General features: G+C 41.1%; 1 protein-coding gene across 3 annotated transcripts in view; it reads right to left on the reverse strand.

Moving 5' to 3' along the window:
* The window catches only part of CEP350 (centrosomal protein 350), a 411819-nt gene that overhangs the window by 281397 nt on the left and 115137 nt on the right, over positions 1-15285 (reverse strand). For all 3 annotated transcript variants that reach the window (XM_033915952.1, XM_033915951.1, XM_033915950.1), the window contains exon 10: positions 1460-2082. In XM_033915952.1, the coding sequence (XP_033771843.1) occupies positions 1460-2082 (623 nt within the window). The remainder of the gene's footprint in view (positions 1-1459; positions 2083-15285) is intronic.

Consider the following 15285-nt stretch of genomic DNA (forward strand, 5'->3'; position numbering starts at 1 on the left):
TGGCTTTATGCAGGGAAACAACAATGGCTGGTTATACTAGGAGAAGCTATGCTGTAATGTCCAGTTCCCCCGACCTTGAGAAAGTTCGGCGAAACGCATCAGGAAGGGGAATGGACTTTGAATAAGCTATTATTTATTATATTTATATAAAATAATTGAAATAAGTAAATAGTTGGGAAATAGTACTTGGAATCATAAAGAATCCCACCACCTGTATCTATCGATAAGGGTGGATATCTGAATTCCTAAGATGTACTGTTGTAAAGAAACTGGACTAAGAAAGAATTTATAAAACATTGATATATTATCTAGCGCTACTATACTATCTAAGTTGGAGTGAAACACTGCGACAACCATTAATTCCCTATGGACATTGGAGTGATTACTGCAGCAGGAGCTGCTAGCATGGCTTTGCAAAAAATAAAAAATAAAAAAGGGGGAGTAAACTTATTATATTGATCATATAACATTTTTTCTTTTAGAATGGCTGATGCCGAGTTTAATTCTACTATTGCTATTTGTCTTATGAGTACAATAAAATCTCAGTTATCCAGCACCCATGGGGATTGGTGGATACCGGATAACTGTTTTTCTGGTTAATTGAGAATGTGTTAGAAACCTTAACACACACTCAATTGCCGCACTGAAGTACTAGTGCGGCAGCGGTCCTGAGTCGCAGAGCCCTCCCTCCCTCAAGCCCCAAAGTGGCAAAAGCAGGCGGTGCTCCTGAGTCATGAACCCCCTTGCTTCCTCCCTCTCTCTCTTCCATACCCAAAGCACAGCGGTCAGCAGGAGGTAGCATCAAAACAGACTGCTTGCAGCCAGTCCTGGCAGGGCCTTTCCTCTAACATGTCACTTCCAACACATCAGAGGAAAGGCCCTGCCAGGACTGGCCATGATCAGCCTGTTTTGAGGCCGCCTCTGCCAACTGTTGCGCTTCGGGCAAGAGACAGAGGGAGGCTGAGGCGAGAGAGAGAGGGAGAAAGGTCTTTTGTGGCTCAGGACCGCTGCCTTTTCAGCAACAGAGGGGGGTTCATAGCTGCTTTGGGGCTTGAGAGAGGTTTTGTGGCTCAGGACACTGCCTCGCTGGTGCTTTGGGTCAGGAGGGAGGAGGAGTTCGTGGCTCAGGACTGCTGACCCTTGTAGTTTTTCGGGGCTTGAGGGAGGGAGGGGGGCTTGCGGCTCAGGACCGCTGCCCTTCAGGGGACATTTTTATTTTCACTGGCGATTTTTTTGCTGGTTGTGAGAGAGTCCTAGTTAAATGAGATTCTACTGTAGTTTAATATTTCATTTCATATTTTGTCTATTTATAATGTTTATTTTGAATTGTAAAGTGCCTTAAGCGGTTTGGTGAGGCACGCCCTCAAATTAAGTAAAGTAACGTAGTTATGAACAGATACCATGCAGAAAGTGCATACAGTTTGCTCTCAAGGTTGAGATTATCAGAAAGGAAACATACCGATGCAGAAAATTCCTCCCTCCAAGCTTGCTCTAGTAGTAGTTTAGAATAGGTTTCCTGTAAGCGTCTGGTTGCAGCTTGCTCTGGGACAGAACTGCTTTTGGATTTGGTGAAGGCCTCTTTCTGTTTCTTATAGAGATCCTGAAGGCGTTTACTCTTCTGCTCCACAGCCTCTTTCTGGGCCCTCCTCTCTTCATTCTGCTTCTTCTTCCTTTCCTCTTGTTGACGAATGATGTATTGGCGGACCTCATCTGTGTCATAATGCCGCTTCTTAGAGATAACCTGAGACTCTTCATTGGCAGCTCCTTTGTCTTGTTTTCTTTTCGTAGGACTATGGCTCCTGACAGATTTTTGACTTTGTATAAGCTTCTCTTTCTCTTGCCTTACATCCTTACCCGCAGAGTCTAGCTGCAAATCATCAAGGATCTCACGGATCTCCACTGACAGAAAGTCCTTATTGACAGATGACTCTTCTTTGTCCTGTTTTGCTTCTGAAGGACATAAGTTAGATTTCTTTGGGCTTTCCTCAGAGCGTGCTTTGCTTCGAGACCTTTCAGAGTGTGTTGGACAACTTTTATTCGATGCCTCCATAAGAGTATCAGATTTTGCCCTTTCATTGGTGCCTGGTGATAAAAGAGAAGACGTCTTAAAACTCTGGAATCTATTTTATTAAAAAATTTGTACACCACTATGTTACAACCTAGGCAGGTTATAAAATGAAGTTAACTTACCTGTAGCAGGTGTTCTCTGAGGACAGCAGGTATATATTCATACATGTGGGTGACGTCATCCCCGGAACCCAGTACAAACACTATCAAGTGCACTGTCACTTTAAATCTTGAGGCAGTGCCCACACTATGCATGTGCCCAATGTCAGCAAGCCGGACCAACAGTTTAGTAAAAAAAGATACAGTCCACTAGCCAAGTAGAGATGGTTCTTTTGGAAAAGCTACTTCTAGTCTGTTAAGAGTCAAAAGCCACAAAGAACTGGGAGAACTTTCAATGAAGTTTAATCCAATCCAGGTAGTATGCCAGAGCTCGCTTACAATCTAAGGTATGAAGCGCTGCTTCTCCAGGATGAGAATGTGGCTTAGGAAAGAAAACAGGTAAAACTATGAATTGGTTAAGGTGGAATTCCAAGACAACTTTAGGGGGGAATTTGAGATGTATTTGGAGAATTACTCTGTCATGATAGAATTTTGTGTAGGGAGGATCCAAAACAAGAGCTTGAAGTTCACTCACATGGTGTGCAGATGTGAGGACTACTAGGAAAACAACCTTCCAAGTGAGACATTTCAAAGAACAAGATGCAAGCTCTGAACCAGGATAAACAGATTACCGTATTTTCACGCAGATAACGCGCACCCGTGTATAATGCGCACACGGGTATAGCGCGCAGAAACCACAATATTATGTATAAAAACTTTTGTATACCGCGCTCACGGGTATAATGCGCATGCTGCCCGACTGTCCTTTCGCCCGCCCCGACTCTCCTCTGGCCACCCCGACTCTCCTTTCGCCCGCCCCGACTCTCCGTGCGCTGTCCCGACTCTCCGTTTACCCGCCCTGCCCTGCCCCCCCCCCCCCCGGCAGGACCACTCGCACCCCCACCCCGAAGGACCGCCGACTCCCCGACAATATCGGGCCAGAAGGGAGCCCAAACCCTCCTGGCCACGGCGACCCCCTACCCCCACCCCGCACTACATTACGGGCAGGAGGGATCCCAGGCCCTCCTGCCCTCGACGCAAACCCCCCTCCCTCCAACGACCGCCCCCCCCCCCAAGAACCTCCGACCGCCCCCTCATAAATGCTTTTATTAGAAGCTTATGACTTGCCCACTAAATATCCTCCCTTCTGGAAGACACAGCAGAGAGTCTAATAAGAGCCCACGAGATACAAAAGTTTTTCTACATAGTTCCCACCCCAGCCGACGCCCGATTCACCCCCCCCCCCCAGCAGGACCGCTCGCACCCCCACCCCGAACGACCGCTCGCACGCGCTCCCACCCGCACCCGCGATCGGAGCAAGAGGGAGCCCAAGCCCTCTTGCCCGGCCGACTCCCCGACAATATCGGGCCAGGAGGGAGCCCAAACCCTCCTGGCCACGGCGACCCCCTACCCCCACCCCGCACTACATTACGGGCAGGAGGGATCCCAGGCCCTCCTGCCCTCGATGCAAATCCCCCTCCCTCCCTCCAACGACCGCCCCCCCCAAGAACCTCCGACCGCCCCCCCAGCCGACCCGCGACCCCCCTGGCCGACCCCCACGACACCCCCACCCCCCTTCCCCGTACCTTTGCTAGTTGGCCGGACAGACGGGAGCCAAACCCGCCTGTCCGGCAGGCAGCCAACGACGGAATGAGGCCGGATTGGCCCATCCGTCCCAAAGCTCCGCCTACTGGTGGGGCCTAAGGCGCGTGGGCCAATCAGAATAGGCCCTGGAGCCTTAGGTCCCACCTGGGGGCGCGGCCTGAGGCACCTCTTACCTCTCTTTACCTCTCTTTACAATATAATCGAAACCTTTCCTCCACACTTAAAAATTTTTTTTCTTTTTTCGGACCTTACATAAGGGAGATGATTTCCAAATCTTTTTCTGAATGTCAAGTCCCAACATCATGGAAAACTGCACTAGTTTTCCCTAAAATCAAACAATATAACACTGATCCCTCTTTACCTAATAACTATCGTCCAATCGCAAATCTGTCTCTAATCTCTAAAGTTACTGAAAAAATTGTTCACACTCAACTATCCGATTATTTTGATCAAACACATGCCCTTCATCCATATCAGACAGGCTTCCGCTCTTCACATTCCACCGAGCTATCATTACTAGGTCTCATCTCAACTATACATTACTTTCACGACCACTTAAAATCAGTCATATTAATCTCTCTCGACTTATCTGCGGCATTCGATACCATCGACCATTCTCTATTACTATCTAGACTGTCAGATTGTAACATCACAGGACACGCTCTTAATTGGTTCATATCCTATTTTCATCAGCGAAACTCCAAAGTTTATGCAAAAAACCAAATCTCCTCTTCAGTAACTCAAAATTTTGGAGTCCCTCAGGGCTCCATCTTGTCTCCACTATTGTTCAATATCTTTCTATCCCCTCTTCTTTCCCTTGCACAATCACTAGGTTTCTCCATTTTCGCCTACGCTGACGATATACAGTTGCTTTACCCGATTAACACCTCAAACCTTTTAGATATTACCGATCTAAATGCCAAACTGGTTATCTTAAGCGATTGGCTCCTCTCTAACAAACTCTCACTCAATGTCGACAAAACTTGCGGTCTTCCTCTCCCCATTAAAAAATCCGAAATAATACCTGGAACAATTTACATCAAATCTACACCATTACGTATGGAGACTAAAATAAAATTATTAGGCGTCTTCCTAGATAGTGAACTTACATTTCACGACATCAGCTCCGTTGTAAAAACTTGTTTCTTCAAACTACGTATCATTCGTTCCCTCAGATCTATTTTAACTTCTGACTCGATTAACATACTAATTCATTCCCTAGTCATCTCACACCTAGACTATAGTAATTCTCTTCTCTATGGACTCCCCCAAAAAGAACTTCGACGGCTGCAACTTATTCAAAATACCGCTATTAAACTCATTTACAATGTCGGCAAGTTTGAACATGTCACTCCTCTTTTTAAAGAGGCTCATTGGCTCCCCATCACTCATCGGATACTTTATAAAATCATACTACTTACTTTCAAAATCAAACACTCTCACCTGCCCCTATTTCTTGATAAACTTTTAATCCCCCAAAGTTCTTCTCGTTCTCTAAGATCATCTGATCAAAAACTCCTTTTCATTCCTTCTCTAAAAGAATCCTTTTACACCAGGAATACTAACTTCGCCATAACTGCACCCACATTATGGAACTCTCTACCCCAAATTCTTCGGGATGAAATCCAATTACCAAAATTTAAGACTATTCTTAAAACTTATCTATTTAAAGACGCCTATACCAAATCTTAATCTTTTCCTCGTCCACTTGTTGTTTTCTTTTTCAATCCAATTATCATCCTAAGAGCATATCACTCATACCAGGCACCCCCGCCCCCTGTGTTATATCCCTTCCCTCTATCTCATTTCTCCTAAGATTATGTAACTTTTTCCCAACCTTCCCACTTACCCTCACTGTCAGGTCTGTCCATACGTCTTAAATGTTTCTATTTTTCTCACTAATTTCTCTAAACACATTTAAATACTTCTTTCTTTCCTATCTAAATTTTATTGTTAACCGGTCAGATATTTGTTTTATGATCGGGGTATAAAAAACCAATAAACTTGAAACTTGACAGTCGCCTTGAGCCTGTATAGGTATGAGCAACACACAAATAGAAGATTAGATTACATTACATTAGATAATTACTGAAATTCCTTTAGTTTCTCTTTAGGGAGGAATTCCTCAAAAGTTGGTTGTTTAATTAAGGATTTTTAAAAACTGGAGGTATAGAACTTATAATCCATGATTCTATTTGTTAATATAGATGACTAAAAATGCATTTACCAAAGGAGTCTAATGTTCTGGTCCCCCTTCCTGGAGAAGCAGATGAATAAGACCTCGAACTGTAGGAGTGTTTTAAAGCAGATTTCACAACTACAGAATGATGTTGACAATGTGTTCTCTCAAAATCTGGACACTTTTGTATTCTATACATTTTGTCAATCTTTTAGGAGCTATCTGAACTGACAGAGGAGTCTCCCAGTTCTTAAAAAGGGTTATCTTTCATGACTCTATGTAAAGGCACTTTGATGCAGGGAGGTGATTCATAATCAAGGAATTCAAAATGTTCAGAGTGTGGTTCTTTTCTTCTGTTTCCATTTTAATGGGTAGAGACTGACTCAATTGCCTTAGAAAGCCAGTAAAGGATATACTTTGTAGCAGAGAATTTCGCCTTTGAGAAGGAGAAAGATCAGAAGAAATGTCAGGATTCTTCTGTTGACAAGTCTGGCAGATCCTTGTCTAACGGTTGGAGATATCTGAGTCAGACTCCTCAAAATACTCTCTTCTAGGTAAATCCAGGAGTGTGTATCAAGAGGAGCATCAAGGCAGGGTTGATAGTCTGACCCAAGAGATAACTCATCTGCCGATGAAGATTCATGAGTGGTATGAGTTTATGCTGACCCCAATGCTCAACATCGAGCAGGGGTGTATGACCTCATCCTCAATCAACTCCTCAACATATCCTTAGGCTGGGGTGAGGCAGGCATAGATACCTTTAAAGCCTATGAAGACTGCATATGCAGTAGCCCCAAAAGCTCTTTTGAGTATAGCCTGGATCTCCTACTGGAGAATCGGCATCTGCATCGGAAGAGACCTCAGTGTGGAAACCATCTGCGGTGCTGGTTGTCTAGGTGTGCGAAAACTCATGTTTAGGCACACCTGGGAGGAGACATGAGCTGCAGCAATGGACAGTAATCTAAGGTGCACTGACACTTGCTATACATCGAGGAGGTTGATGTCTGGGAAGATGCCGTGCCAAACCTAAAAGGGAAGGAGTGTTTATGCTTTTTAGTTTTCTTATGTGAAGCATCCCGTGATGCAAAAGGCATGATGAGGTTGAGTCGTCTCTCTGAAGAGAGCCTGATGTTAGATGCTCTGTTGTCGGTGCATGCAGTGTTGATACTGATACCAGTACAGGTTGGGAGTCAGGCACCGAATCTCCTGCCATGCTTTATGTAGAACCAAAAAGTTTATCACACTGGATTTGTCTTCAGTGACCTCTTTTGCATATGCAGACAGAATTCACAGCAGGTTGGATTTGATTCAAATCACAATTTAAATCACTAGTCAAAAAGACTTGATTTAAATAAAAGTTCCAAATTCCATTTATTTTGATATACTGCAATTTCATGTAATATATCATTGTGGATTACACTGTATTAACTATAAAAAATTTGAGATTAGGAGAGGAGAGTGAAGGAGGGGTGAAATACAATATATGATAGGAAAGTGGAAAGAAAAGAGTCAGAGCGGTGACTCTGGGCTGTCAGGGTTTTCTACAGTCTCATTCTTGCTTGTATTATCTTAATATTTACAATCAGATGAAGGTTTCATTTTTGAAAAATAACTTTTCAGATATTTTTACAGTTATATCAGAAACTGATATAACTGATCTGGTTATACTATTAGAAATACATACTTGTAGATAAATACTTATGAAATTATTGTGATGTGAACTATCTCCAGTTCAATAGGTTAATCAAATATTTGGACAACTTTTCTGCTGTATTTTATTCAAAGGAGAAAAATAATCATTACCGTATTAACAATGTAAATAGTTTTATTTAACCAAAACAATAACATTATAGAATATGTATTCTTACATTTGCTTAAACATCCACATTAAGTGACATGGTTAAACAAATTATCTCTTAAAAAAAAAACAAAAAAAAAAACAACTTAGACTATCAGCCAGGTCCACACATGAAAACTTAAAATACTGTATTCTGTAGCTCACTCATCTTCATCATCTTGTTTGTTCTTAATCTGGAAAAGAAAAAACAAGCGTTCCTGCTTTATCAGATCCCAAACAATTTCTCAATTTAGAGTGAACGAGTCCAAAGGAAGAGAATATTCTTTCTATGCCAGCAGAAGCTACTGCTATTAAAAGTGAACTTATTACCTCAACAGTCTCTAAATCCAAGTGCTTAATAAGTGACCTCCACCAGTTCACTGCTGTGACTTTCTTTAAAACATCAGCAAACTTGTATTTCTTGAAAGGTTCCCCTTTAGCTCTGAAGTTTATTATAGTTGGCATTACAGATAGATAATTCCTGGAAATCCATATCTTGGCTAACTCCTCTTATTCAGCACTTAGGTTTGACCTTGGTACCAGTTGTTGACAATATATACAAAAAAATGAGCTGGAGACAGTCTTGTCCCATTTGGTTTTTTAAATGCTATACCATGCCTCCTGCTGGCCACAAAGTATTGCTAGTTAAATACAAGCCTTTAAACATGTATATAAGACGAAATGGTCCGATTACATTCCTTGAAACTATTCAGCATCTTCTTTGACATGGTGGGAAAAATAGACGACGCAAAGTCAAAAGGCTTGATGTCTCGGGCAGCTTGAGTGAAAAGCATACTGAAAAATGTTGACGCTCCCTGGGTCAAAAAAGGGCCTTGAAGTGGCCTGAAGGCCAAAATTTAAAAAATTGACATAATGTAACTAAACTCGATCAAAATATCAAAAAATAATAAAAATGAAGTAAACAACAATAAATAATTATCAGGAAAGCACAAAAAAGACTTCAAAGTTTGACATTCAATTTGTGTTATGGTTCCTACTTTCTAGAAATCTTTGCCTTTTTACCATCGTTCAGAGAAATCATTTGTAACCTTCAAGGCATAATTAAAGGCAAACTACTTCTCTTTGGCCTTTAGCTCTTAACTTACTTCTTCCTGATGGCTACTTTTTTTCCTGTGTGGGCAGATTTAAATTCTTTGTTCCCTCCCTTACCACATTGTTCATCTCTTTCCCCAACCTTTTTATTTTTATTGTAATCCCCAATTCCCTTTTTCAATTGTTTTCCTTTACGTTTTGTCTTCTTTCTGTTTTTACCCTATTTAATTTGGGGTTGTTTTTTTTTTGTTTTTAAATTTTTTTATTGTAAACCGCTTAGATTTGCCTTCTGGTTTTATATTTGCAGTATATTAAATAAATTGAATTTGAACTTGACACATTGACGAGAGACTGAAGACACAGCTTCTTAACTCCACGGAACTGTTAGTCCTGTGTGCTCATGTCGAATGGGAAAGCATCTGCACGCATATGGTGTGGGCATTGCCTAAATATATAAAGTGACAGTGCAAATGGCAGTGTCCGTAAACAGGTTCCGTTGATGACATCACCCATATGTGAGAATATTATGCATTGAAGAGAAATAGTTATATTTCAGATAAAACATATAAAAATAAAGTAAACCAAATTCAACATTAAAATAAAGAACCACATAGGATTGCTTACTGCAGCACATTCAGTAGCCAACAGATTTTGAGGTGTCTCATTAGGTGCGTTACTAAAAATAAGAAGGAACTAATGTAGTAACACCTAAATGATGCCAATAACAAAATTTCTTAATGCTACGAGAGGCTGCTAAAAAGTTATCTAAAAACAAACCATGATTTTTCCTCTGTCTTGGCGACTTGGCGGAGGTATTTGGGGAGGGAGCTTGGGGCGGACTGGTTGCTCCGCGCTCTCCGCCGGGTTCCGGCCTTAGTCTATATTCTGCTCCACCTGTCTGACCTGGGATTCCTTTCTGTTGGGGGTAGGGGGGAGGGAGGTTTGGGAGGAGGGGGGATATTGGTCTGTTGGGGGGTGTTTGGGTCTCTTTGTTCCCTAAGAGGACATCAGAGTCCAGTCCTCTTAGGGGGGGAGGTATCCCTCTTTTGCCTGTTGTTGGAAAAGTTACAATCCTTATCTGTATTCTGTGGTTGTGAGTTGTTATTCTCTTTACCAATAAAAAAGATTTCGTAATAATAATAAGCTAGACTTGTGCGCTTGCATGAATGAACAATTCAAATCAATTATAATAAAGATAAGAGTAAAAAAGAGACTTCAGGACTTCAAAAGGTATATATATGACCTCCTTGCAAGGCACATCTTCTCTTATTTGAGCTATGTGCAAAAACTGAAATTTTAGATTTAATTTGTTGATAAGCACAAAACTGAAAAGGCACTTAGCTTGGCTTCCCAATGAGGACTACCTCCATTTCACTAATGTAAATTGGCTTCATCAGGAGAAATGTTCATATGCCATCTAATGCTTGCATTAGTTTTGTCCTATAAAGTACAATTGGAAATATAGCAAAAATCTGCAAAATTTGAATTCCAAAATTGCAAGTGATACTCACTGTGTCCGTGCCGCTCATTTCTTTTCCCAAAAATGGCCGACCTGACATCAGATGCCAAAACATTTAACTAGCTGGCTGACATCTTAACTAACAAGCTGATAGGACACCTCCAAACGACCCATTAAAGCAAGGCATTTGTGCCTTGCAAGGAGGTCATATAAACCTTTGGAGATCCTGAAGTCTCTTTATTCTCTCTTATCTTTATTACAATTTATTTGAATTGTTCATGCATGCAAGCGCACAAGTCTAGTGTAAGTGCAATAGTTTGTTTTTAGCCACTGAAAAGCCATGAAACTTACAAGTTATTCCATACTTTTCATTTCATATCATTGAAAAGAAAAGTGTTAAGAAAAGTGTAGAATAACTTGTAAGTTTCATGGCTCCACATCATTCTCTTCTTGGTTGGGCTGAGAAATTTTCAGAGGCCCCTCCCTCGTACATCTGGTGAGAACTAGTTAGGTAAAAATGGATGTATATTGTTCACCAAATAATTTTGTCTTCCTAAACCTCTCTACTGGTCAGGCTAATAGATCTTATTTATTATCTCATTTCACTGCATCTATTTTATTCTTGTCCTATGTTTTTCTTTATTTCTACTCTCTTTTTTTGTGTCATTGCAGTCTTGTCAACACAAACATCACTAATAAGTGGAAAAACAAAAAGAAGCTGCATGTTATAGTGGGCTTAAAATACAGTACACCCCTGAAATTTGCAGGGGTTCTGTTCACGGAACCCCTGTGAATTTCAAAAAAATCGTGAATGCGGTTTATTGCCTGTCAAAAGGCAGGGGAGACAGGAGAGGGCAGCTGGAGCGCCAGTGGGTGAAGAAAATCACTTGCGGTCTGCTCCGACCGCTTCGTCCTGACATGCAGCTCCTTATTGGTGTAGCCCGACTTTACTACAGGAAGAAGTGGTCGGAGCAGACCGCGAATGAGCGAGTCTGCAATTCGCGAACCGCAAATTTGCGGGGGGAGCACTGTAAAAGAGCGGGGTGGATGTTAAGCGGCTTATGTATGGATCCCTGACGAAGCGGAAGCAAAACATGTCGGGTCCTACCGCTGCATTTTTGAAGAGATAAGTACATATCTAATAATTAAAGATCGTAAAGATTGATAATTTATTTAATTTATTTATAAAAGATTCCAAAATTTGGACCGGTGAGAAGATATACACTCAATACTCCCCGTTTAAAAGTATTACATTACATTACATTAGTGATTTCTATTCCGCTTGTGCCTTGCGGTTCTAAGCGGATTACATTAGAAGATGGCTGGTCATTTCCAGGCGATGACAATACAATTCTTTACATTACTTTACAAACTTTGCATACCTAACTTTACATAACTTTTCGTACATAACTTTACCAAACTTTACGTGGAAATTACTTTGCATTACTTTACATTATCTTTATAGTACTTGCATAACTTGCATTAACTTTACATAACTTATCATACATAACTTTACAAAACTTTACGTGGAATTTCTTTGCATTACTTTACATTATCTTTCCAGTACTTGCATAACTTACATTATATTATTTTACATAGCATAACTTTATATTACAGACAAGCAAGAATCTGTTTTAAGTTGTTATATTTGAACGTTTTGAGATATTTGGAGGAAACTGTGTTTCCAGATATGAATTGACTAATCGTCCATTGCGACTAGATTAGATGTTGTCTGTGGAGAGGAATTGCAGGAGGTTGTGAGGGGTGAGAGGATGATGGTAGATTATATTGTTGGGATGTGTTTTTTGAATAGAATGGTTTTGATATCTTTTCGAAACGCTTTATAGTCAGAAGTTGTGATCAGCAACTTGGATATGGTGGGGTCGATTTTCGCGGCCTGGGTAGCAAGTAGGTTGTCATATAGTTTTTTGCGTCTTGTGCCTTTGAGTGGGGGGTAAGTGAATGGGATCTGGGTTCTCCTTACTCTGGATGAGAGGTTTCGGTTTAGGCGGCTGTTTAAGTAGAGAGGTGCTGTTCCGTTTAATGCTTTGAATAATAAACAGTATAGTTTGAATTGGGTCCTTGCTCGTATCGGTAGCCAGTGCGAGTCGAGATAGGCATTAGTGATGTGATCATATTTTCCTAGCGAATAGATGAGTCTAAGAGCTGTGTTCTGTACTGTCTGTAATTGTTTGATCATGTAAGTGGGGCATGGTAGATAAAGGCTATTGCAGTAGTCTACAAGTCCTAGCACAAGTGATTGGACTATGATCCTGTAATGTACTTTGTCAAAGAATTTTCTTATTTTCCGCAGGTTGCGCATAGTGTAGAAAGCTTTTTGGATAGTTTTGTTGATATGAATCTGCATTGTGCAGCTCCTGTCTATCGTTACTCCCAGAATTTTGAGCGCGGGCTGTATTGGGTATTTGATCGCATTTGCCACCAATTCAGTTAGGGTTGGTTCTTTGTCTTTTTCTAGCAGAAGGAATTTGGTTTTATCCGGTTCAATTTCAGTTTGTGGTTCGTCATCCATGTTTCTACCGTTTCCAATGTTGTTTTCAGTCGTCCTGATGAATTGGGGTCTTGAATATTGAAGGGGAGAAGGATTGTTATGTTGTCTGCGTAGCTGAATGATACTATATTTAGGGTGTCTAGGGTGGTGCCGAGTGAGGATACGAAGAGGTTGAAAAGTATGGGAGATAATGGAGATCCTTGCGGTACTCCGCAGGGGTTTGACCAAGGGTCCGATATGAGTTCTTTTGTTTTTACTTTATATGTTCTAGTTTTAAGGAAGCCTTGAAACCAGTTGAGTACCATACCTGAGATCCCTATGGCGTCTAGTATCTGGAGTAGTATGGAGTGATCAACTAGGTCGAATGCTGCTGAGAGATCTAGTTGGATGATTAGTATCCTGTTTCCTTTACTGAGGTGTTGTCGGGCTATATCCATTAGAGATACAAGCAGTGTCTCTGTGCTGTGGTTTTTTCTGAATCCTGATTGTGATGAATGTAGTATGTTGTGGTCTTCTAGGTAGTTGGAGAGGTATTGTGCTACAAGACCTTCTAGTAGTTTGACATATAATGGGATTGAAGCGATGGGTCTGTAGTTGGCTGGATTATTGTTTGGGGCTTTGAGGTCTTTCGGTATGGGGGTGATAATAATCTCACCTAGTTCTGATGGGAACTGACCGTCTGTGAACGTGGATTGTAACCAGTTCATGAGGTTGGCTTTGAACTTGATGGATGCGGTTGTTAGCAGGTACGATGGGCAGTTGTTCAGGTCACATGATGTTTTACTGTATTTGTTGTAGAGTCGGATCATGTCGTTCCATTGTACTTTAGGGAAGTTAGACCACGTTCTGTCTGCTACTGAGGCTTCATCTGTTGTTGGCGTTATTATAATCTCATCGAGGATGGTTAATGAATTGTTGAAGGTGGTTCTGATATTGGTGATTTTGTGCTTGAAGTAGTCTGCTAATTGGTGGGCTGAAGGTGATTGGTTTCCTTGAGTAGCTAGGTAAGGTTTAGTGTCAGTGAGTTTTCTTACAAGATTGAAGAGTATTTTTGAGTCTGGAGTTTCAGTGCCAATTAGTTTGGAGTAGTATGCTTTCCTTTTTTCCTTTAGTTTGATATTATACTGTTTGATATTATACTCCATCCGTTATAGTATACTATAACGGATGGAGGTGGGTGGTTCTGAGGTCCATTAGAAATGATCATCTATATCTGAAATGAAAGTTGAATAATTATTATATACTGAGGAGGATTCTTGGGATGAGATTGAAGAGATACAGTTTCTATGGAAGTGAGCCATGCTGCCTGTGAATTCCCCACTTCAAACACTTTCTTTAAAAGACCATCTGTGCACAGCACAGCCTTTCACTACACTACACAGACTAGTCTTATTTTCTCTAAGAAAAGTAGAAACGTTTATTTTTAAACTGTTATTTCCAATAATTTAGGAAGTTATATCCTCCACCTCATTTACTTAGTAATGCCATGTTGTCAAGAATATAATGATGACAAAACAAGAATATAACTCAAAACATTTAAAAGAAAACTGACAAGTAGTATTGCAGGTGCTTGAAATGGATTAAGACTGCTTAATGGGGATGGGGGAAATGATGTCACAGCATGAGATAGCTGCTTAAGCTATCTGCTCATCACCCCCTGGTTATAATTCATAAACTATTTTAAGCATCCAACCCCACAATCGAATAAAAATAGTGACAGGAGCTGGGAAATACCTTGCTCTATTTATTTCAATGACCAGCAGAAAAAGACCAGTAGATTTAACAGAATTTTCCTATGCTGTAAAGTCCAAGGATAATGAAGGGCTAGATATGGTGTCTGAACCGAACGATGGAACCTGATACTCTACCAGAGCCTGAGGCAGAGTCAGTTTCAGAATGATAAACAAATCAAATCCTGCCAACTACAAGAATAGTTTTGAGAAATTAATTCAGATCTGAAGGCTGTCTACACGGAGTTAAATGAACTCAAGGATGAAAGAAAAGGGAAGATCTCTAAGAGTGGAGGATGCAGTAGCTGGTCTGGGGTACTGCTGAGGTGGACTTTGTGACCAAGGCCTATTTAAACTAGAAGAAGGGGGGGATTGAATAAATAATTTCAGAAAGTCTCCCCCTGCAAAAACATTACATAGTAATATGGCGAATGTTGGCAGATAAAGAAAGACCTTTGCACAGGTTACACTTCTTCATAAATAAATACTGGTATACTTAATCTATATCTCTCCCTGCCAACGTAAGGTCACAGACCATAAAGTCTGCCTAGCACCTGCCCTACTTCCCAATTACTGTAGTTGTCATCGAAGCCCACTCCAGTTTTGATCCTGATCTGTCTCTGTCATTTACAGGCCCTCCACAGAATAGAGGGAGAAAGGGAGGGAGGATAAGGACCACGTTGGATAACTACAAGTCCGACATTAAGTTGGATATTCATAATCTAGGGACTGCCTGTATCTTTC

This window comes from Geotrypetes seraphini, chromosome 12 (genome assembly GCF_902459505.1).
Source record: "Geotrypetes seraphini chromosome 12, aGeoSer1.1, whole genome shotgun sequence".
In the NCBI taxonomy this organism is placed as follows: Eukaryota; Metazoa; Chordata; class Amphibia; order Gymnophiona; family Dermophiidae; genus Geotrypetes; species Geotrypetes seraphini.